The sequence below is a fragment of the Epinephelus lanceolatus genome, chromosome 1 (genome assembly GCF_041903045.1).
Source record: "Epinephelus lanceolatus isolate andai-2023 chromosome 1, ASM4190304v1, whole genome shotgun sequence".
NCBI classification, from domain to species: domain Eukaryota; kingdom Metazoa; phylum Chordata; class Actinopteri; order Perciformes; family Serranidae; genus Epinephelus; species Epinephelus lanceolatus.
This window is the reverse complement of record NC_135734.1, coordinates 42677203-42702100: the sequence shown is the minus strand read 5'-3', so window position 1 is coordinate 42702100 and position 24898 is coordinate 42677203. Positions and strand designations below refer to the sequence as shown.

Genomic DNA, 24898 nt, shown 5'->3' with positions numbered 1-24898 from the left:
TTTAGTGGTTAAGCAATAGTCATAGTGTGGAGCTGCTCCATAAACAATGCACAGGACTCTGTTTGATTGATTGATTGATTATATATATATATATATATATATATATATATATATATATATATATATATATATATATATATATATATACCCAAATGAGCCTTATTCTGTTGTAGTGTTCTCAGTTCTGAAACAGAAAATGAACCCACACACTTAATAAAATTTGTCAGGTGATGTGATGGATGGGCGTGCCACTTAAGCAAGGATTTTGTCATCTGTGTTTGGAGGGAAAGAGCTGCACTCAAAAGGGTTCTTGTCATTTTTAAGGATTAAAGAACTAACTCTTGGGTGCATGGTTGGAGGTGGGGATTTTCATTAAAATGAATCCTTGAAAACTGACAGTAATGAAGGGGAGAGTTGGTCTGAGGATTTTTTTAAAGAAGTCTATTGGGTAACCATCTGGTCCTGGAGATTTGCAGACTTGATTTGCATAGACTTGATTGCTGATGCTATCTCCGTGGTCAAGATGTCCTCTTCCAACTCAGCAGCAGTCTCCAGGCCTGTAGATGAGATATGTAGGGTCTTTAAAAAATCTTCCAGTATGGATGAACTTACAAATGAATCGGATGTGAAATGTACCCGTGTACTCAGAACATTCCCCTGGGTGCTCTCAGTGTCATCTAGAACATCTTTCACCATTCACAGCTTCAGATTTTACACCCTATGACATCACAAATTTGAGTTTTAGCACTCTAGCTTTTGAACTTGGGAGAGAGTTCTTGTTAACTTATATTTTAAGACTCTCTTAGACCATATGAATAACATGTATGAATTTGCCCTTTAATGAGGAAACTAATTGTAATAGCTAACACATGGGACTCAGATGCACTAATATGCATGTGCGCTCAAACTGTCTACCACAACAGAGAAGCTAAGATTATAGCCATGGATGTATTCAGAGAAGTGGATACAGTGTTAGAGGCGGGCCCAGTCATTCCTATGAAAGTTGCACATGAGGCTACTGCATAATCACCTGGATGCTCTGCTTTGCTTCCACACTGTATGGCCCATAGAGCGACTTGAGACTTCTGTTGACCGAGCCAGCTACTTCAGGTTTAGCACTCTGCTAACTTCAATGAGGATAAAATGTTTCAACTGTGCAGCTCTTCTAGACTTTCTAAATGTTATTAAACCAAATGGATCAAAACCAGATAGTGAAACAAGTCATATTTAGAGGGGTTAGATGTTAAAAAAAAAAACTTTTTCCACTGTTTTACAGACATCTCTTTCGCCATGTAAGTATTTTTGGGCCGAAGGGCATCATGTGACGGTGTAATTACACTGTTTGGCCACAACAAAAATTGGCTTTAAATCTTGGCACAGCTCCTGGGGGCCTGATTACATCACACAGGTAGCATGACTTCATTCTCTGCACAGGATGCTGTTTCTCCATTATATTCATACATAGACAGTAGCTGTTTGCCATAAAGCTCTGATTATCACATGGAGCTCCTTTAAACGTAGACTTTAGATTGTGGAGTCCATGGTTTTACTTTAGGGGAGGTTGAACCCACGTTTCATAAACTCAGAGCCATGACCAATCAGAGGACAGAGAAAGGCCTCAAAGAGGACCAAAACAACGCACAGCGACCAATTGGAGCTCAGCTTGTATAAAGAAAGTCCCGACCCCGCTTCCGTTTCTTGTGCAACGATGAACCAGCAGCGACACCGAGCTGCGTCAAGCTGCAGAGAGTCACAGGATGAAGCTGCAGAGTGACTCAGGAAAACAAATAAAGTAAAATAATTTGTAAAAAAGAAAAATTATTTGGAGTACAAAACTTACGTCAATTTTGTGTATAAAGGTGTAGATTTCTGAGGGCATGTAAAACAGGGGGACGGATGTCGTATGCTGTAAAGCTCTGTGAGGCAAATTGTGATTTGTGATATTGGGCTTTACAAATAAAATTGATTGAAAATTGAAAACTGATAAAAGTAGTAGAGGACTTTTATTTCAATAAATTTAAAGACATTTTCACCATAAACTGATCCAGAAAAGCCACAAATTAGTCTATAAATAATTATTAGAATACAGGAAATTAAGTGTTTGATGCTCAAAATGTTATGGCGGACGCCCCTATTTCATGTATCACCCCAGTGTTGAAACAAAACCGACAGCCCTGGTATTAACCTGAAAATATTTATAAAATAAAACAAATAGATAAATCATTTTAATATAAATAAATGAAAGAAAAAAAACCTGACGTTCATTGTGTAAAAACAGTATATTATTTTGAAAGCCATTACCGGAAGTGTCCGTTGTTAGCTTCCGAGCTTTACACAGCGATCCGGTTGTAATCTGGACACAACTGCCAGGCGGCAACATTTGTCAAACCAAAACCAAACTTGGCTCACGTTTGGATTTACTCTCAACTCGTTAACTGTCTTCTTGGTTTCCTTTCACAGAAACCAGCAGGTTAAACTGGTTCAGGCCGGTGTAAACTGGTGCTGTGGTCGCGGTCAGCGTGTTGTTGTTAGCGGAGGTCAGCGTGTCTCCAGCTGAAACCAGCCAGCCGTCCAGATGCTTTCCCCGGGCAGGACCGTGTCTTCCCGGCTGCTCAGGCCGGTCTCGAGGCTTCCTCTGTGGCAGGGCTCTGATGGGAGAGCCGCCAGCTCCCTGCAGAAAGGTAACAGCAGCTTGGAGCATTTTAAACTGGGTATTTAGAGCCGCAGAGCAGCTAGCATGATGCTAATCCCAAAGTGACGCAGTTCAGTGAGGAGACAGGAAACTTCCAAACACTGATGACCTGAGTGATGAAATGTTGAGTAATGACCTCTGTGACCTCTCTGTATGATTAGATCGAAATGTGACTTTAAAACTATAAAATCACTTAAAACAGCAGGAGATGGTTGATTTTAATACCTACATGATCAATAATGTAACTCATCTATCAGCAGAAGTAACATTATGTGGTCCCAACTCCTTTCATATATACATATATTATTAATATTAAACACAGATGGATAGACTGAAAGATAGATTATGTTTGAGATCATTTGAAAACTCCTGGGTCACAAAGTTTGTCCAGCAGACAGCACTGCTAAGTTATGTATTCAGTTTAAAATGTTGCTTATGTAAAAATACTCTGCATTTCTTGGTCACTACCTTTTAAGAACCACATTCTTCTTATTCATAACAGTATGTGGTTTCTGTTCTGTGCATATATGAAAAATTAACATCTGCTCATGTGTCGTTATCAGAGTTAATAAACTCTAGAAATTAAGTATCAATCGAGCTCTGGTTCAGAAACCCCAAAGAGTTTATTACCTAGGAAGGTCAAATTTATTATAATTTTGTCGATAAGCAGTATTCAGTGTACAGAGGAACCAAATATCCTCAAGTGACGCAGTTAAGTCTGGAGACAGGAAACTTCTCATCACTAATAACCTGAGTTATGAAATCTTAAGTAATGACTGGTGTGAGCTGTGTAAGATTATAAGAACACATTTAAAACTATGAAATTACTTAAAAACAGTTAAGTCCACGGGAAAGGGTTAATTAAGGGAAAATGGATCATTTTATTCAATTTCAATATTTCAACAACTTAAATAGTTCATCAGACAGACGTGTCAAACATAATGTGATTACATCTTTGTCTATATTACTTTTTCATTACCTTAATTTGTTTGAAATTTTCATTTCACTTTTTTTTTCAGTTTTCTTCTTTTATGTGTTTGTTTTTCTAAATTCTTAATTGCTCAATGTATATAAATAGATCAGGGGTGTAACTATACATATCCTTTAGACGAAGTAGGAATACCATATTCTAAAAACAAAGCAACACATAAATACAACAAACATTTAATAACCATGCTACAAATGCCACAGATCACACCAGACATTACAAAAAGTGGATGCAATGCAACAAATTAATTATTACTAATAGATTCAGCGTCTGATTCCGGTACATTGAGGCTCTTTACCTGCACTCTGATTTAGTAGTTTGACAGACTGAGGAGCAAAAGAATTCCTCAACCTGTTCAGTCAAGACTGTGGGACTCTAAAGTCTCTCTGTGAGGGCAAAAGCTGATATTCAAATAAAATCTGAAAGGGGTCTGATGTAATATTAACAGAGACAACATTATTTTAGTACACACAGCTGGAAAACTTGACTCAAGAGTTTGACCCACAATCTTTGAGCAGATATGTGGCAGTTTAGCTTTAAGTTTAACAGAGAGGCAACTGCACCATACACTGATTTCATGCTGCATATACTCAGTGTTATAGATAAAGTATTTATTATGCAAACTCTCCTTCCTTTCAGATATGCTATATGCTACTGGTTAGTTAAACAATAAAGCACTGCATCATATTTTATAAGCCCTGTGGTAGTCTGGTGACCTGTTGAGGATGAACCTCTCACCCAATGTCTGCTGGGATAGCCTCAGCCCCTCCTGCAACCCTTAAAAGGATAAGCTGTAAATTTGTCTGTCAATTTTATTTACAAATGCGATATGATTTGAAAGTAGCAAGTAGTCACACAGTGAGTAAAATAAATTATGTATAGAAATACATTATTTTAAGTTGCATCGGTAATCGTTTTATAATTGCATCGTAGCCCTCTGAATCGACTCATGAGATGCCTAGACATTCCCACTTCGACTCTACCAACACAGTTGATGCATGACTCAGCAAACACTGACCTGCCTGTTGTGTGACTCGGGATTTTAGTCCTGATCTGATTAAACTCAGACTTAAACCATCTGACTGTGTCTGTTGTTGTTTTGTGCTGCAGAGATGATAAAGAAATACGACCTGGACAGAGATGAGCCCCGCCCCCTCTACATGGACTTCCAGGCCACCACACCCATGGTAACTGTTACCAAGAGTTATTTAAAATGGATGCTCATTTTCAGGTTCAGGAGCACGACTAACAGAGAATAGCTACACATTTCAAATCACTAATAAAAGCTTCCAAAAACAAACAGGCATGTTCCAGCAGGAGTACGATCCATATTCAGGGAGAAATTAACAACATCAGCAACTAGAATGACATGTTTTCCTGACGTTAGCATGTGGCTACATGTACGTTAGCAGTGTGCTTGTAGCTGGAGAATGACTGTAATGAAGAATAGTAGCACTTTCACTGGGAGAAATCACCAGTATAAGCTTATAAACGCAACTGGAAATGTTTCAGCAGGAATATGCTTTGAAATTTGGGAGAAATTGACAACATTAGCAACCAAGTATATGTTGCTCCTGACGTTAGAATGTAGCTTCTCTTAGCAGTGTAGGCTACGTAATGTAAACACTTGAAGCGGCATGTCTGGAGCAGATGACCATATAAAGAAATCTTGCACACTATGACATCATACTGTAGCCAGAGTAGAAAAAAATGTTGGACACAGAGTATTCAGAGTGGTCTGAGGTGTTTACTCAAAGGGATTACTTTTATATATGTTTACCCCATTATTTGAAACTTTGGCTATATTTAATATGAACATCCAACATTTTTACACAGTGTATAAGACATAAAATACAGAAAAGCAGAATAGGTCCCCTTTAATGTTATATTTACATGTATTTACATTTTTTGTGTGTAGGACCCCCGGGTGCTGGACGCCATGTTGCCCTACCAGGTAAATTACTACGGTAACCCTCACTCCAGAACACATGCCTACGGCTGGGAGAGTGAGAGCGCCATGGAGACAGCCAGGAAGGTAAGTAAAACTCAGCTTAAAGTAAACTATAAACCATTAATTGTCTTGTCTCTCATAAATTTTGATCCTTATATTGACATTGTAAAACTTGTACAACATGCTGTGTATAATTTCATTAAATGTGACTGTGTGTTGTCTTTCTCTCTCTCTGAGCAGCAGGTGGCTGATCTGATTGGAGCAGATCCCAGAGAGATCATCTTCACCAGTGGAGCCACCGAGTCCAACAACATGGCCATTAAGGTCTCACTCTGCTCCTCCTCTCCATCACCTCCTTTTTGTTACTTTGTCTTCATCACACCACCTCTCCCACTCCCCTCACCAGCATGTCCTATTCTTTAGGTGACTTAGTGACTACTTGCTGGACTAGTTGATGAACTTACTGCTAACATGATAGCCAGGTGGACTAGCTCCGGCATTTTATTCATTATTGTACATGCTTTAGTTCAGTTAAAAAGTTATGTATATTAAAAGCTTTCCAAACTTGTCAGCTTAGCTTGATTGCTTAGTTTAGTCGACAACAGGAAGTCTAGAAAGTTTATTCAAAAGACATTTACATCATCAACTCATGTCTCGTAACTGTCTGCTGATCATTGTTCTTTTATGGAACAGTTCATACTCCATCATACGAGGCTAAATAAAACTGAATGGTGAAACACAATGAGGATAGTTTTCTAGTTAAACACAGCAGTTTCCTCCACCTTGAACTCTTTGTTCCCTCAAAGGTCAGGACTGTCAGAACACTTTGTTTTTGGTCATTGGCCTGAATTTTGTTCGCCTAGGTTGAACTTTGAGCAAGACATTTGCCTAAATTTAATTTGCCCATCAAATCAACCATCAAAATTCATTAGAATTAATTGATTTCATGGCAAAAGATTGTCTTTTTAAATGCTAGTGTGACGATACCTTGAGAACACATTGAAACAGAATGAAAATGCTGTAAGAACACATTGAGAACAGTCACAAGATTAAAGTACAGTAAAAGAAAAACACCACCCAGTTAGAACCCAGTTTGTGTTGTCAGTAGTGATGTTGCCTCTCTCTCTCCTGCAGGGCGTGGCCAGGTTCTACCAGACCAAGAAACGTCATGTGATCACCACACAGACGGAGCATAAATGCGTTCTGGACTCGTGTCGAGTTCTGGAGTCCGAAGGATTCAACATCACCTACCTGCCTGTCCAGAAGAACGGACTGCTGGACCTGGAGGTAGGCATGACCATACAGAGAGAGCACACAAGAGGAAGTACTGAGTGAACACATACAACATGGCAACACACAGAAGTCACTGTGTGTATTAAAAATAATGTGTGTATGTGTCTGTTCGTGTGTTCAGCTGTTGGAGGCCTCCATCCACCCTGACACATCTCTGCTGTCAGTGATGACAGTTAACAATGAGATTGGAGTCAAGCAGCCCATCAAGGAGATCGGTAACTATAGCAACACAAACATACATTCCTGGTGTTAAGCAGAAATCAGATTTCTGAAACATGCACATACCCTTTCACCCTTGTTTCAGTGATTCAAGGTAAAGCAGATCACCGTGACCACGTAGAACCTTCACCAGTTTCCTCATCTTTGCTTTATGGGTGTCTCTAATGTGATTCAGTGTTCTGATCAAAACTATTGATATATTGATATTCCTGTCCACAGGTCAGATTTGTCGCTCTAAAGGAGTCTTCTTCCACACTGATGCTGCTCAGGCTGTTGGAAAGATTCCGATAAATGTCACGGACTGGAAGGTTGATCTGATGTCCATCAGCGGCCACAAGATCTATGGACCCAAAGGTTAGCCGCAACAATACAGTAGATACACCCTTAACTGTTATTATGCAAGGCAGTTTATTTATGCAGCTCATTTCATACAAGTGGAAGTTCAAAGTGCTTTACAACTGCATAAAGCTATAATATATGACCTATTTCTGCTAATCATTTGGCAACCAAGGTGACACATACACACGCTGAACATTTTTCCTGATTAAAAAGCTGTTAAAACTGCTGTGTTTGAACTAAGGCAGTGTACTGTGTCAGTTTATTTAGTCCATTAAAAAGTGTGTGACAGAAATCAAACAGTAATGAGAATTTTAGTCTTAGTTTAGGTTTTATCTTTATTATGCGAGAGATAATTATGGCACATCCAGTCATAAATTAATTAATGCGTTGAAAGAGTGAGTCAATGGGACCATAGTCACCAGGTGAAAGAGAAATGAACATTTCAGTATCTTCAAAATAGATATAGTAATTAATGTAGTTTTGGAAAAATCCAGTCTAACAGCAGCATGATTTAATAGAACAGAAAGGGCTCCAGGTTTGATCCTTGTGGTACTCCACAGGTTATGTTGACCTGCTTGGAATTTACATTTCCAATGTGTGTATTTGTGTGTGTGCATAGGTGTGGGCGCTCTGTATGTGCGCCGCCGACCCCGAGTGCGCTTGGAGCCACTGCAGAACGGAGGTGGACAGGAGAGGGGGCTGCGCTCCGGCACCGTCCCCACCCCACTGGCTGTTGGGCTGGGAGCCGCCTGTGGCATCGCCCAGCAGGAGATGGAGGTAAAATCAACGCACCCAAACATCCCACGAAATCAATAAATGCATCCAGTCTCCTGAGACTTAATGTTTCTGTGTGTGTGTGTGTGTGTGTGTGCAGTATGATCATGAGAGAATATCCATGCTGGCTAATCGTCTGGTCAAGAAGATCATGTCCGAACTTCCTGATGTCATCATGAACGGAGATGCAGAACAACGCTACCCTGGTGAGACCTTTACACAAAAACACACCACTGTCACCTGCTTGAATTTTAACCAACGTGAACTTGAAAGTCCTTAAACTTCATGTTTGAGGTTTCTGTTGGAGGTTTTTGTTTTAGTAACAAAAGCTTCGTACTGCAGGAGGTGAAGCAGGTGGACTTATCTGACTGTTTGTGGGCTTTTCAGGCTGCGTCAACCTGTCCTTTGCCTATGTGGAGGGAGAGAGTCTGCTGATGGCGCTGAAGGATGTTGCTCTGTCATCTGGGAGGTCAGACAAACACTTTTGTAAAACAATTAAAAAAATAGACCTGAAGCTTTACTTGGAGCAGGTGTTCCTGATTACTCAAGCTTTTCAGTCAAACTATTTTTATGTAAATTTAAACCTGTGGTCTTTTTGACCATTGTTTTTTTGCAAGTTGGGTGTTATTTTGTTTACATCTTTTACATAGATGCATATGTTTGTGTGCAGGTAGCATGATTCACATTCCTGCTGCTGGTTATGCCACATTATCCACGGACTGCGTGTTAGCAAACATGCAAACAATGCACAGTTAAAAACATTTTTAAAATCAGCTTTGGAAATGATTTATGAGGAAGGAAACAAGTTAAACATGATTATTAGGCCTCAGGGATACACGCAATTTATTTTAATGGGAAGCAACTTTGTGTTTACAAGTTAACTTGCATATTAAAGATGAGTGTGTGTGTTTGTTTGTGTGCACATAGTGCGTGTACGTCAGCCTCTCTGGAGCCGTCATACGTCCTCAGAGCAATCGGAGCAGATGAAGACCTGGCTCACTCTTCCATCAGGTACAAACACCGACATCTGCATTGTAATCCAGATCATAATCATGATCCTCTTATCAGAGGTGTTTCTAATGTTTATAACAGGCAGGATTACAGCCATGTTCAACTTTATTTGTTGTTTGCATCATTCAAAAAAATACAGCTAAAATGCACTAACATTCTTCAAGACGTGTGTGTAAATTATAATCAGTAATTGAGGATATTAAACCCGTGTATACACAGACAGGAATGCATTTTTTATTTTAAAGTCAGCAGACATAAACATCTGTCTGAACATCAGCAGCTGGAGGTGATTCGCCACAGTCTTTCTGTTACCTAGTTTGACTTCGGTTGAATCACATACAGGTTACTGTAATGTTAATGTTTGTGTGTTAGGTTTGGTATTGGCAGGTTCACCACAGAAGACGAGGTGGACTACACTGCAGAGAAATGTATCCAGCAGGTCAGCAGGCTCAGAGAGATGAGGTGAGTTCAGCTGGACTCATAGTTCTGTTGTTGTTTTTTTAACTCTGATCTTATTTTGGTAGTTTTGTCCATCATCTCTATCAGTAATAAAAACACTTTGTCGCCAATGTAAACTCTGAGAACGTGTTATTGACATCAGTAACATGTGGCCCTAAAATAATATCACAATATTTCAGGGTATATTTGCGCTGTAACCTGTGACAGACTGTTTTGATACCAGAACTATCACACATTCACATATATGGAGTTTGTTGAGCCACGAGCATCACGTAGGTTTACACTACCAAAGGTTTAATCACTAGACGACACCGATTCATGTGTGCACGGCAAGAGAGGAGAGGTAGAGGCATTGTGCTGCTGCCAGAGGAGCCACTGAATGAGTTCCCTCTGAGCGGTAACTCACTAAAAGAGTCTGAGAAGTCCGGGGCTATTCATAAAACATTCAGGACGCCACAGTTTATTCCACACTTCTGAAGCTGCTCCTCTTTTTAGAACCATGCGGAGTCTGTAATAATTTTGCTTTCAGCCGTGCTTGTTGTTGCCGTTGAATTTTTCATATGATATTCAAAATTATACCCGTATTGTTGTGAACAAGACGATATGGCACACCCCTACTAAATGGTAATAGTGTTAGGATTAACACCCAATGACCTGTCTCTCTGTCTCTGTCTGTCTGTCAGTCCTCTGTGGGAGATGGTTCAAGAGGGCATCGATCTGAAGAGCATCAAGTGGACGCAGCACTAAACTACTCCCACTTCCTGTTTACTTCCCTCTGACGACGATGACGATGATCATTTCCCAAGGAGTTCCGGGAATGCACTAGCTTTTCCTTCCTGTACACAAACACGCACAAACTTCCTGTCCGACTTGAAGTCTGTTTGTAACTGTAGCTCTGTGTCTCCGTAGAAGCTCGTCTTGTTGCTCTGTCAGGAGATGTTTCTCAGAGAGTTGACCAGCGCGTGGCATCCTCTGCTTGTTGTATGTCGTTCTGTGACACCTGGTTGCTGTATCACAAAGACAGTTAATATTTGTCTGGCTACTCTTTGGGTTGTCTGGCACCACTTTTAGTTACCTCTGGGTTTACAAATCAGGTCTGAGCATGTGCACACAGATGAGGAGTTCTTAATTAGAGCTCGTCTCATGTGACATCACCACCACAAAGATGTACATGATATCTATCTACAATAGAAGAGCTTCTCTCTTTCTGTGCTTTGATTTTCTCAACAACCGTTCCTCCGATTGACTTTACACTTGGTGGGTGAGGACTCAAGGAAGTGTAGTGTCAAGTACGAGCTCTTGAGATCTACAGGACATATTTATTAGTAGTTAGAAGCTTCAAGAAACCTGAGTTAACTGCAAAGTCAGCCAGTCTGGCTTCGTGATACAGGCTCTTGTCAGCGTGTTGAGCAGAAACAAAATAGGAACCGTGAGTGGGCAGTGTTACTTCAGTGAGGCTGCAACTGACAGCTGCTTACTGAGCCGTTTGAAGATTTATTGATTCACTAATAATTATTTTTAGTCAGAACTTTTATTTGATGATTGAGCAACTGTCTCCTGCTCTGGTCACATGTGATACACTGTCCTCTCTGTCTCAGAACTCACTCTCACAGTTTTTCTTTCTCTACTCACGTCAGTATTTCAGTATAGGATAAACAGCAGCATTGTGTCAGTTCACCAGCAGCAGTGTTCACAGTGTTAGCAGCCACAGTTTGAGTATGTCGTTAAATTCTGGAACGCTCTACAAGACTGTAGCCTTGATTTGACCACAACGGCTAATTTTTCAAGGCAGTGAAGAGAAAGAACACCTGAAGTCCAGTCTGTCACATCTGGACTGAAACCAGTGTGTCTAAGCAGGGTTCCCACGGTCATGGACAACCTGGAAAAGTCAGGGAATTATTCAAAATCATTTCTTCCATAGTTAACCCTCCATGTAATGTGACATCATAGTTGACATAATGTAGCTCTGATATGCATCGATGTGTGACGTTGTTGAGTTTACCATCGCATATGTTTTGTCATCTTCTCCCTGCATTCTGTCTCTCCCCTCGTGAGCTAGCTATCTAGCTGACATTATTTTTAATCAGAGTTTAAATCTGATGTGTTTGAAAAACTTAAATGGGGCAAGAAAATAAATTTTATCATGTTTGGAAGTTTTGTCCATTAAAATGTGTGGGAACCCTGTCCGTGGTTTTTGATTGGAAACGTGATCCTGAAAGTCTGAACACATTCATTTGATAAATGTGACTCTTCACTGTCTGAGAGGATTTTTAAAGTCTTGTATTGTGTTCCTGAATGTTCCTGTCACATTGATTAGACTCCAGCATCTACTGTCTAAAACTGTTACTCTCATATGCTTTATTATCCAATAAAGTGCTGCTTCATGGTTATGCAATGAACTTATGTTCTTGTCTCTTTTTCTTTATTTAATGTTAATTGTATTGGTATGTTTACACTTCATGGACAAATGCTACATACCACAGACTTTATATCCTGAGCTAGTTTGCAGTGCTCATCAATAGCTGGGTATGTACACATAAATATATATACATATATACATACATATATATATATATATATATATATATGTGTGTGTGTGTGTGTATGTATGTATGTATGTATGTATATATATATATATATATATATATATATATATATTATTTTCTATTTTGAATAAAAACTCAAAATAGAAAATAATTTTAAGTCAGGCAATAAAATAAAAAAGGAGAATATGCCAGCTAGAAAAACAGATTAATAAAATAAATAAATAGATAAATACAAAACAATTATAAATCCAAAATGACATATTCAGCTAAAAAGCCAGGCTTAAAAAGTAGGTCTTGAGTTTGCTTTTAAAAACATCAGCATTCTCTGTGGCCCTGATGTCTTCAGGCAGTACCCACAACTCAATACAAAGAACAATAGAAAACACAGATGATATAATAAAAATGTAATAACAGCATCTGATTAATAATTATTTAATATAGAAGTTATATAAGTTTGTGTTATATCATGTTAATAGTAGTCCTTTAAACACCAGCAGAAATAATGTACATTAAAAAAAGACGGGAATTTTGTACTCAGTTACCTACCCAGTTTGTACTTATACTATTATCTTACATGCTATATAGTAAACAAGTCATATCGGTACAATAAGTATACCTTACATATACGTATACGTATATCATACAAAAAATCCTAACAGTTCTTAATACCCATTTTTTCTTTCAAGTTATTTATCATATGCATAACAATGATGGAGACACAAAATAGTGCAGAAGTCCAAATGTAGAGATAAAATTTAATAAAATAAAAATGCAGATACAGCACTTTATAGTAATTGCAAAGTTAATGAACTACAAAATCTCTTCAGTTTCTACTCACTCACTGTCCTCTGAATACGAACTTCTCCCATCAGGAAGAAGATTTTGTATACCAAAGTGCAAAACAAACCGCCTCAAATTATAATTTGTTCCAGCCTCCATTAAGCTGTTGAACAATGTTAAAAACTAGTGCAATAGAGCAACGAGCAATGTGCATTAAACACACGGCACTTTAGCACTCAGCACTTTTTCTTGCACTTTAGACGTCTCTGTATGTTTCTGTGTTGTGATTGTTAAATGTAGTCCATGTCTGTTTTATGTGACAGAACTGTCATTGTGATGATGTGTCCCTGTGATGATGTTTTTATCTTGTCCTGTGAAGCAATGAAATGTAGCAATGTGCCCAAGATGAATTTCCCTTAGGGGACAATAAAGTTTACCTTACCTTACCTTACACCGTAAGCAAAAAATGTAGTAATGTATATGCGCAAGGGGTAAAGTAAAGATATGTAAAGTTAAGATGACGTAACAAATAAGAGGTAAATAATGAAGATTTTAAAGCTATGTTTTGACACAGGGCCTGTGTCATGCAGGATAATTGTTCTTTCACCTATCATAATTAAGGGTACATATTCACACACAAACTTAATCATAGTAAGACAAACCAAAATGAACAGTTAACCTAGGTTTTGTTAAGCCCCTGAGGGTTCAGAGCACTTTGACCTGTTGGTAATATTATGTTTTGGTAAAATCTTGATCTGTAGTCTAAGTACACCCCTTCAATATATTACATCACATGACTACATTTTATACTAGATTTTGTAAACAGACTGATTTGCTCTCATCCAGCCACGAGCATTAGTGAGGTCCAACGCTGATGTTGGGCATGAAGGCCTGACTCACAGTGCCTGTTGATCACAAAGATGCTGGATTGAGAGGAACAGGGTGTCTGTAAACTTATAGACATGTAGTGTATAAGTTTATTGTTATGCCCCAAAAACACCAAGGTGAATGTAAATGTGAAAACTGTGAAAACTTGGCACTTCAGTGGGAAATCACTCCCATCAGATGTCATTAGCCCTCTTCGGCCTGCAGGGGGTGCTGTCGTCAGGAAAACGCTGACCGCAGTCTCGCGTCATCACGTCCGGTATCGCGGTGTCTGCGCCGACATTTCGTGCAGCAGCAGCAGCCTACAGAGAGAAGAGGGAGAAGAAAAGAGCTCCGTTCATGAGTTAAATCTCAGTGTGTTTGTTGACAAATATCTCGGTAAGAATCCAACAGCGGCAGCCCGCTCAGTAACGCACTCACACCGGCTGCCCGAGCACGAGAGGAGCCGTTAAAAGCACGCATCCTGCTCGCGGCTCCGCTCCAATACACACACACAAAGCAGGGTTCACAACCAGCTAGGTAGCTAACGAAGCGTTAGCTGTGCTAAACTAGCTCCATTCAATATTTCTGCTGGGGAGTTAGCTAGGTAGATATGACTGGTAGGATATCACTGTAGAGGTGTCGTGTCGGATATTAAGTATAATTACTGCTTGTTTAAAATGTTAGGCAGGTTTGTTTTTGTCTTTTGTAAGGTCTCACGCGGAGCTGCTAACCTGCCGTTAGCTAGCTAACAACTCGATTCTAATGTCTGCTTGTATTTTTAATGATGGGTTAGCCCCTGTTGTAGTTTATTCACTGTATGTATGAGGAGGAAGGAGGAGGTGTGTGAGTTTGGGCTCTGAACAGTTTTGTGTGTAGCTCATTGATTGACCGTGAGCGCAAGTCTGACTGACAGTCTGGATTAAGATGAGCTTGTTTTCTCTACACTACCAGCTAACAGATGAAGCTCTTGTTTTACAGACACGGATTCTGCAAAAGTAATGTTTGTTTGTTATAAACATAGGTTTATGAAATTCAAATGGTCTTAGTAGATGAACTCAGTCATGACAGAAGACAGTGCTTCAGTACTCACCAGAGGGAGCACTTGGAAAGTAATGACACAATAAGATAATGGATTTAAAACCCACATTTTGCACCAAAATGCAAACGTGTTTCTGTAATTTCATTTTAACTACTAGAGAAAGATTTACAAACGGGCAAGGCCGATATATTACCAGATTTTGGCCCATTGCAGTAATGCAAGTATTGGTATATATATCAGCCAAAGAAATGAATAAAAATAATAAAATTAAAGCACAGACATAGTTTGCCAACCAGATAGTGGTGATTTGTTTATTTCTAATAACTTACATGTTATTCGGTAAAAATAAAAAAAATAAGGGAACCGTACTACAATCTTTATTTATGGTGTAGGCAAGTAAAGAAAACTAATATATATTTTTCGAACTCTCCAATATGCATATCCAGTGTCCTGCTTCTCACTAGTTCAGTCGACCCTCTCAATCTGTAATTAAATTGTAACAGAAACTATTTAGTTGATAAAAGAATAATGCTGCATATTTTACTCAGTCTGACAGTCTAACATGATGTTAGGTTTCTCCTTTAATTAATGAATGAAAACTGAAAATGGGTGGAGACTGTTGGTTTGATGATTGCCATGTTTTCTGGTTGACAAAGTAATTTCTTCCTTTTTTTAACTTAAAGTGCATTTACCCAGGTCCAACCTCATCAGATCATGAGTTATGTAAAAAAAATAATAATGGGGGTTTATTTAAACACATGACTGACATTGCTTGAATATTTATGTAATGAGATGAGTATTTGACATGGGCGGTAGTTAAATCAGTGAGTGATACCTCATATGGTGAATTTCAGTGGAAAAGGAGAAACATTTTTGTAGAACGTTGTGTGCAGGTTAGTTTTGTTCTGAACAAGCAAAACCAGAGATTGGTCACTTCTGAAGTGGATGGATATGGTCCGGGGCACCCAGCTACAATTAAAGGTTTAATAAAGTGCAGCCAAAGGCTGTGTGTTCCCGACCTTATGGTTGCAGATATTGTCCAGTCTTCCTCTGTGTTTAGATTTGATCTCCTGGGTGGTTGATGTGTGGAGATTCCCACATCATTGTTCCAAAATAGATTCAGTCTTTGTGTTTCAGTTATTTAGTCCATGGATGAAGTTCCACTCGTTCAGTATTGTTCAGTTTGCTGTGTTTTGAGGTTGATGACAACGTGGACAGCTGTGTGTTCCAGCTTCAGACTGAGAAACAAAGGCAGTGTTTTGCTCTTTAATCCTGAATTTGCTGTACTGAAAACTTCTTTCTGATTTCCTGGCTGTTTTGATGGAGGTTGTATTCTGTCTCAGCTCTCTTTTGTATCCTGGCTCATGTGAGTGCAATCTGCAGCTTCAGTTGAACCTTCCTCCTCTCTCTGGATGCTCTGGTCATGTCTGATATTAGCTGTTGCTGTTTCCTCCCCTGCTGTGTTTTATCCTCTTGCTGCTGTTGATGTTTCACGCAGACTGGTTGCAGAAGTAACATGAGGAATGAATGTTCAGTTTGAAAATCTATAAAAAGTCAATATTGAAGAAGCATTAGGAGTACTTGCAGCTCATGTGTCAGTGTTGTGACTTGTCTGTGCTGAGACTGAGCACTAAATTCATTGATGATGATGACGATGATTTTGATGATGTTTGGTATTGTGTTAAAAAGCTGTGGTGAGCTGCAGGTTGCAGCCTTACACCCAGACCAGGATTTTGAAAAAGTTTGTGTTTTCAGCATTTTTCCACCAGCGATTTTATGGGCTGATTAAAATGTCAGAATTTAGTGAGATGTCGGACAGTCCTGGGTCACGGTCAGTTTGAGCACAGAAACCTGAAGATGTGTGTGAGGATTCAGTCAGAGGATTTAAAGGCAGTGAGTGTTGCTCCACCTGCTGTTGCTCAGTTGGTAATGTTTTTAAATTGTTGCTCTGCACCTTCCTTCTGTTCGCTTTCTCTTCTGATCGGCTGCTTTCTTTGGTGCTGTGCTGTCAATCAGTTGCTGATGTTGCTCTGGTTTATGTAATACTAATGTTGCTCTGGTTTAATGCTAATGTTGCTCTGGTTGACATGATGCTAATGTTGCTCTGGTTTACATGTACCTGACATTGCTGTCGTTAAAATGTTGGTGACTTTGCTCGTATTGCTCTGGTTGATAAGTTACTGCTTTTTTCCTGTTATTGAGTTGTTGACAATGTATTGCGATTTGCTGGTTGACATGTTGCTTGTGTTCTACAACCAGTTGCTTAAGAGCTGCCTGCTGATTTGGTGCTGCTTGAGGATTCGGGATGTGTAAGGATCAGTCCTGCTTACCTGGGTGTTGTTGTTGGTTGCAGGGTTGGTACTTGGTATTTGTGGGTGGTTGCTGGGTGGTTGTAGCTCAGCATGTCCCATCTTAAGTTCAGTGCCTTTCTTGTTCCTTGTGACAGTTTGAGTCAAGTTTGATATTTGATGTACACTGCAAGCTCTAGTCATGATGGGTTTTGGTTTTGGACAGGTGTGTCTTAGGTAGGAAAGCTGCTGCAGTCTGACTTCTAAGATTTGTTTCACTGCTGCTTCTTTTCAAGAGCTGTTGTGATTCTTGAGTTTTATAGTTATTTTCTGTCATGTTGAGGGGAAAGAGGACCTTTTAGAATTAAGACTGAAACCAAACAACACACAATGCTTGAGACTAAGTTAAGCCTAGTTCACATTACACGATTTTCACCGCGATTTTGATGCCGCAGAGGATCTTGAGAGCCACCTTGGGTCGGAGGTGAGTAGGCAGATAGTCTGCCACGACGAGTCCTTGTGTGTGAACAAGCCTACGAGCAAGTCGCCCCCTCATCTGCAACTGGGACTGGATATCTGGCATGTTAGAAAACTGGAGAAGTGTGACACGACTGACAAAGAGCATCAGCCAATGAGAGGCGGGATACGTCCCACGTTAGCACGCAGGAGGATGGAAGAAATGTGAGGAGGACAAGCCGCAGGGTTGCCAGGTCCGCTTGTTAGCCGTAGGACTGGGTGGTATGGCCTAAAATCAATATCATGGTATTATTTTGGGGGGATGCGGTGACATTATGATATCGGGGTATCGTCTTCTCTCTTTTTTTACACCTTAAACAAAACAATTTAAAAAGCCATACAAGTCTAGGATGGAAACTATTTATCGTCAGAAGTGAAACAGTTGCTAATCCATCTATTATTGCGTATAAGACGTTGTATAGTATGTATAAACGTTAGAGGGAAGAGGGAGGGCTGGCGGCACAGCGTTATCTGGGGCTCTGTCGGCAAGGGCTCGGTGGACAAATCTTGTGGTGTGCACACACAGGTCGTAACGCAGTTGGCGAGACTCCCGATGACAGAATCACACGTCGCCAGGTATGAACACTTGAAAGATTACGATAGTCTCCGCGACGCCAAATTGGGGTGAAAATCGTGGAATGTGAACTAGCCTTAAGTTAGAGCCAGTTATTCACACTGATAAAGAAGAATCTGCTGAAAACACTGAACCTTACTGCCAATTTGTTCTGTGAAAAGTTGAATTATATCAAGATGTTTTAAACAGGGATGTTTGTTTTTCTGACCTGTTCACCAGGTTTCAGTTACCTTAAGTCTGTTTAACAGTTAACTATACGCACAGCTTAGTTGCATTGGTGAGTTGCAAGTTGCATGAGATTCCTGAAGGTTTACTGTTGCACAACATATCTCAGACTACCAGCAACATCGCTGTGCACTGCATGCTAGTAGTAGTAGAGTCAAAAATGTACACAACTTCGTGGTTATATATAAGGGCTGATACACAGAGCAACTCTATTGACATTTAAGCTCTCTGGTAATATTTCAACAAATTGGGTTGTGTGTCATGTTGTCATTTCATCATCTGCTTCTAGTTACACAACCTGACAATTTCACCTTTGGGAATAGGGTTACAGACACTGTTAAGACAATCTGACAAGCACTTAGTTTGAAGCACAAGTGAAGCAAATAAGTTGCATCAGAAACTTACTTTTGTAAGATTGGAATTAGGCCAAGGCTGTTTTACAAAAACACTAAAGGGAAAGGGTTTATCTATAATGAAGAATGAGGTGTGTCAAAGGCCCGCATGAACTTAAAACTTGCTGGATCAAATGGAAATGGTGTGAGTTGTCAATCAGATCAATCAGACCTCACTGAGAGGAGTTAGAGAATATGATGTTGTCCTGTTGCATGCTTGTTTCAGATAAAGGAAACTGGTTCAATTAGTTAGTAAGCAAAATTCTGGCCAACTCAGCAACGACTAATGTCACAGTTGGCAAATGTTTTAGTCAGTGCCATTCCTGTATTGTTTGCCATGTATTTCTTTTAAGACTCTTGGAAAATTAATGAATAGTAGAGCTATGTTAATGCATAAGATTGCTTCTGCTGGGGTTTAATAAAAAGTCTGATGTGCGTGCAGCATGATCTCTAATTTCCAGACATGAAACAAGTTTATCAAACTTATTGAGAGCTGCGGATGGATGGAGACTGTGTGAGTTTTTTGCTAGTTTCCTGCAAATGTAGCTAATTTTTCACCCTATCCCCCAAAACCCTTCCAAATACCACTGGTTTCCAAATGTCAGGGCCCAAACATGGGTGCATTAATTTTACAAAAATGGTCTTTGGGTTTTTCTGAAGAAACTGAAATGTAAGCAGTGTTGGCTAAGCTTTTATTAGCCTATGAAGTCAGATCTGAGTTTCCTGAGGAAACATCTGGAAGCCACTGGTCTCTTTTTTTCTGCTCTTCATCTGACAGTAGTGTTGCTTTCTCCCCAGGTTGTAGGGCTGTTGTTTAGCAGTCAGTATGGCGGTAGTCATCAGGCTGCAGGGCCTGCCCATAGTGGCCGGCACCATGGACATCAGACACTTCTTCTCTGGCCTTACCATCCCTGACGGGGGAGTGCACATCGTGGGGGGTGAGCATGGCGAAGCCTTCATTGTCTTTGCCACTGATGAGGATGCTCGTCTGGGGATGATGCGTACAGGCGGGTCCATTAAAGGCTCCAAGGTGTCACTGTTGCTTAGCAGCAAGACAGAGATGCAGAACATGATTGAACTCAGCCGCCGCAGGTTTGAGGCTGGGGCAGGTGCTGTGGAGACGGCTGCAACTACAGCAGGAAATGCCAACCGACAAGCAGGCTCCACCCCTATACCCACAGTGCAGCCAGGGTCAGGGGGGAGAAGCAGTAGCCATGGAAACCAGGGTTTCGGTAACACCCCAGCCTCAGTGACGGTAGCAAGCTCATCTCAGGAGCCACCGAGCAACAAGACGGTGGCCAGTGTGGTACCCAGCTTCCCCAACAGCTACAGCTCTGCCCCCACCATCACCACAGCTCTGGCATCTCTCAATGCAGGTCCACCCATCCCTCCACTCCCCAGCATGCCTTCAATGCCCCCCATGCCCACGCTGCCCACAATTCCTGTTCCTCCGCCAGTGTCCTCCCTTCCCCCTGTACCTACTGTCTCCCCGCTGTCCCAAGGTCCTCCAGTGCCTCCTATGTCCCACCTCCCCCACATGTCCTCCCTGCCTCCCTTCAACCCCTCCCTACCTCCCCCAGGAGGACTTGGTTCTGGCCTCCCTCTTGGAACACCCAACCCCATGCTATTTAACCCTCTTTCCCCTCTGGCCTCTCTCGGCCTCCAGGCCCATATGAAGGCTGCTGCAGCTGCAGCTGCCGGAGCTGGAGTGGCCAGTCCCGATGAATTGTTTGTCCTTCTACAGAACCTCCCATTCTCCTGCTCAGAGATGGAGGTTAGGGAGTTTTTCAGGGGTTTGGGGGTGGAAGGGGCTCGCCTGCTGAGGGACGGGCAGGGTCGGCCAACTGGCAGGGCTGTGGTCAAGTTTTTCTCACCCCAGGACAGCTTCGAAGCTGTGAAGCGGGGAGGCGGCATGATGGGCCAAAGGTTCATTGAAATCACTCCGAGCTCTGAGCGGCAGTGGGCCAGCATAAATGACAGCATGATAGGCCATACTCACAATAGCAGCAAATCAAATAACAGCAATGAGTCACAGGACCAGCACCACCGCCGTGGTAACACTGGAGCAGGAGGCAGAGATCAGCGAGGAAGGTCACGATCTCCCCATAGGCAAGAATTCTGCGTCTACTTGAAGGGCCTTCCCTACGAGGCAGACAAGAAACAGATAAAGGAGTTCTTTAACAATCTGGCCATCATGGAGGACAGCATCTACATTGCCTATGGGCCCAATGGGCGAGCCACAGGTGAGGGCTTCCTTGAGTTCAAAACAGAACAGGACTACAAGACCGCTCTGGGTGCTCACATGCAGTATATGGGTTCCCGCTTCATCCAGGTCCACCCAATCAGCCGGAAGGGAATGCATGAAAAGATAGACACTATTCGCAAACGTGAAGCGTCACAGGGTGATGGTAAGAACCAGGATGGCTTGAAAGTTCCCAGGAACTGTGCCCACATCACCAATATCCCTTACAACGTCTCCAAGAAGGATGTCCGTGCCTTTCTGGAGGGTGTGGGGCTTTATGAGGACACCCTGAAAGTTCTGACAGATAGCCATGGTAATGGTTTAGGGCAAGCTATCTTCCAGTTGAGGACCGAGGAAGATGCCCGCAAAGCTGAAAGACTGCATCGCCAAAAACTCAATGGCCGCGATGCCTTTGTCCACCTGGTCACCTTTGAGCAAATGAAGGAAATTGAAAGGAATCCTCCTCCCCAGAACAAGAGGGGCCAGCGCAACCTGAACCAGCAGAACCAAAATCAGAACCAGCACCAGCACCAGCAAGTCCAGCCCAGTCCCCAGCAACCCCAGATCAACCCATTTGCAGGGATTAGTGGGGAGGAGTTTAACTTTCTCCGAAATACCATGGGGAACCTCAACAGTGCCCCCTTTGTAACTCCATTCTCAGCACCAGGGAATGGACTGGCAGGCCCTCCTCCTCTCCCTCCTCTGGCAGCAGGGCTGGGGGACGTGAATCTGGGCGTAGCTCCTCCACTAGTTGCCGGACTTCCTGGAGCTCCAATCCTGGAGCCTCCAGGCTTTCGACCCGGGGCTGCAGGAGGAGCTCCATTCAGCCAGGATGGGCTGAGAGGGTTGGTGCCCTTTGACAATGCCAACAGAAAAGGAGGCGGAGGAGGACAGACCAGAGGAGGGGGGGGTAACAACAATCAAGGACGTCAAGGGGGCGGGGCTACAGGTGGACAGCAGGTGTTTACTCCAGGAGCTGACGGTCTCCGTAACCAGCCGGCCCCTGGAGGATCTAACAATCCCAACAGTCAACGTGGTGCTGGTGGCCCGACAATTGTAAAGCTTCAGAACATGCCGTTTACTGTAACCGTTGATGAAATCATGGACTTCTTCTATGGGTACCAGGTGCTGCCAGGCTCAGTCTGCCTGCAGTTCAGTGAGAAGGGCCTCCCAACTGGTGAGGCAATGGTAGCCTTCCAGAACCACGAGGAGGCCACTGCCGCTGTCATGGACCTCAATGACCGACCTATTGGAGCACGCAAGGTTAAGATAAGCCTGGGTTAAAGCCCTGCCCAAAACATTCTGACTCTAGAGAAAACAAGTTACACCAACCTGGATCAACTATCCAGGTGAAACAAAGCCAATACAAACCACCCCAATTCTGGATTCAAATTTTACAGACCAGCCTAGTATAGACCTTGCCCCTCTGCTGACTGTCAGTCATTACTAAAGCTCCTCCCCCTTTGTGTAGATAATGGCAGGTAAACCCTGCTCCCTTGCAGTCTGTCCAGTAGGAAGACTACGATTCAGACTTTGCCCTTTTCTGCAGCTTCTCCACTGACTGTGGTGACATGAACTGATGATGATGGTTATTATAATGATGATGATGATGGCAGGATTTTGATCCTTTTTTACCCTGTTTCCAATGCATCTCTTTGTCATGTCCGAAGTTGACATACTGAACATACACACCTGTTTTGTTGTTATGGTAAGATCATGAATATAATGGGGCAGACAAACATTGTTGCTATATGCGCTCAATTATGCTGTGCTGCTGTGGTTTATAATGTACATGCTCTGTTGCTATGGTAATATCATTACATGCTCTGTTGCTGTCGTAAAATGATGATGAAAAGCCACAGTATGTTGCTATGATAAAATGTTTATGCTTTGTTGCTATGGTAAAATGTGGTGCCATGGTAAAATCTTTACATGCCCTGTCGCTATGGTAAAATCTTTTCATCCTCTGTTGCTACATTAAAATGCTCACATGCTCTGTTGCTATGGTAAAACATGCTGTAGATGAAAAGCTTTCCTACCACAGTTAAGTGACGGTGCTCTTTTGCTATGGTAAAGTCTTTACATTTTCTGTCGCTATGGTAAAATGGTGATAAAAAGCTATGTTGCCATGAACAAATGTTTGTGCTCTGTTGCTATGGTGAAATGTTGACATGCCCTGTTGCTATGGTAAAAAAAAAAAATACTGACATCAAGTTTTATTGCCCTTGTTAAAGACTGACACTCTGATGCTATGGTTAAATCTTGATAACTCTGAGCTGCGACCCTGCTCTGTTGCTATGTAGAGGATTTGGGATGCACACATTGCTGACTCATGTTTTATTTTGTAAATAATGATTTCTGGTCGCTGAATCTTTTTCCCTCTGTCACAAATGTTGCAGTGTTTGAACCATGCCAACCCCACCCCCTCCCTTTCTGCAGCACATGCTCAATAGGTGTTTAGAATGTGGAGCGAGATGAAGTCTGTAGCATTTTTAGTGTGGTAGCTTTTTGTTGAATGTATTTTTGATAATGTTTTTGGATGTTTCCAAGTCAAAGCTCATTTTTTGTTTCTATTGTCAGTGTGAACAAACTTGTATGAACGTATAACCATACATGATGTGGAGTCTCCTTTGCTTTAGCTAATAAAAGGACGTTCCTGATGCTCACCTGCGATCAGCTTTCTCTGACTGTCTGCTCTTCACTGTCTGAATGCAAGTCTGGCTTGGTTTTGTTTGGAGTACAGATGACCTTCTCGTCGACATCTTCACAGTGGCTTCCCCAGAAATGTTTCATAGGGGTGGCCAGATGGGGCCACTAAAAGGTCTTTGCCATGCCTGAATTTCAGGAATTTGCTGCTGTTGAAGTACAAAAGACAGTTTTAAAACTATGGAGAGTTGAGGAATCATATACTGATACACTTTAGTTTCTTATTTTTCAGTTAATGATACTATCTGATGTGCAGAGACTAATTCCAGTACAGTCAACAACATGGGTTCCACAACAATTTGTTATTTAAAGTACTTTCTATTATTTAATGCTAGGGAATTCATTACTCATCTAATAGACTGTAAAAGGACAACTATTCAACTTTAATTTGGAGGAGTACGTTGATTGTAAGGAACAAAACATTTACTGGGAACAAACCTGAAGTTTAAGGGAGAGTAGTTGGTACCCATAGAACCAATGATCATTCAGATACCTTTGGGTGAGAGTTTAAGAGACCCCTTTGAAAATGACCAGTTGACCAATGCCAGTTGTTTCCTCACTGAAATGTAGCCTAAATTTAAGGCATTATTTAGCCTGTTTCCCAACAAGCTGTGTGGACATGGTTGGTACCAATAGATGCCTTAGGTTGTCTAGTTTTCATAAGTTAGGCTGCTACTACCTTGATGGTATCTTAAAAAATGAGTGTGTCACAGCCTCAGAAAGGGTAATGCTAGCCTCGCGTCTCCAGGCTCTTCACGTATGGCGAAGAGCCTGGTTTCCATTCACTCTGAATTTTGTCTGGATTCTGGTTCCGGTCTAGAGAGCGGATCCAGAATTCACCAAATTCACCAAAGTAAAAGTGTTCACCAAAGTAAAATTTTAAATTCTGGCGCACCATTGATTTACAGTAAAAGAAAAAAGTTAACTTAATGGCTTGGGGCTTTTCTTGTAAATTATATTCTTTAATTTAAAAAGTTTAACCGCATTTTTATTAGCT

At 41.4% G+C, this 24898-nt stretch overlaps 2 protein-coding genes across 3 annotated transcripts in view; both read left to right on the top strand.

Moving 5' to 3' along the window:
* The first annotated feature begins 2325 nt into the window (after positions 1-2325).
* On the top strand, positions 2326-12125 carry nfs1 (NFS1 cysteine desulfurase). The gene is made up of 13 exons (XM_033627628.2): positions 2326-2681; positions 4791-4867; positions 5599-5715; positions 5872-5955; positions 6766-6918; positions 7046-7139; positions 7363-7497; positions 8102-8259; positions 8357-8462; positions 8644-8725; positions 9184-9267; positions 9640-9729; positions 10410-12125. Exons 1-13 carry the CDS (start codon positions 2576-2578, stop codon positions 10471-10473), a joined length of 1350 nt encoding a protein of 449 aa, XP_033483519.2. The 5' UTR covers positions 2326-2575; the 3' UTR covers positions 10474-12125.
* Positions 12126-14193: 2068 nt separating this feature from the next.
* Positions 14194-24898, top strand: part of cpne1 (copine I) — a 28075-nt gene continuing 17370 nt past the window's right edge. The window contains exons 1-2 of one of the 2 annotated variants that reach the window (XM_033627719.2): positions 14194-14315; positions 19752-23861. In XM_033627719.2, the coding sequence (XP_033483610.1) occupies positions 19780-22479 (2700 nt within the window). In that variant the 5' untranslated portion in view covers positions 14194-14315; positions 19752-19779 and the 3' untranslated portion in view covers positions 22480-23861. Of the gene's footprint in view, positions 14316-19751; positions 23862-24898 lie in introns of those variants that run through there. The other variant, XM_033627721.2, reaches the window with a different exon arrangement.

Excerpts from the sequence above, each read along its gene's own strand:
- nfs1 (XM_033627628.2), top strand. The coding sequence starts at position 2,576 with ATGCTTTCCCCGGGCAGGACCGTGTCTTCCCGGCTGCTCAGGCCGGTC. Across the intron at positions 5,716-5,871 it reads CCATGGAGACAGCCAGGAAG|CAGGTGGCTGATCTGATTGG; the intron begins GTAAGTAAAACT and ends CTCTCTGAGCAG. Across the intron at positions 6,919-7,045 it reads ACGGACTGCTGGACCTGGAG|CTGTTGGAGGCCTCCATCCA; the intron begins GTAGGCATGACC and ends TCGTGTGTTCAG.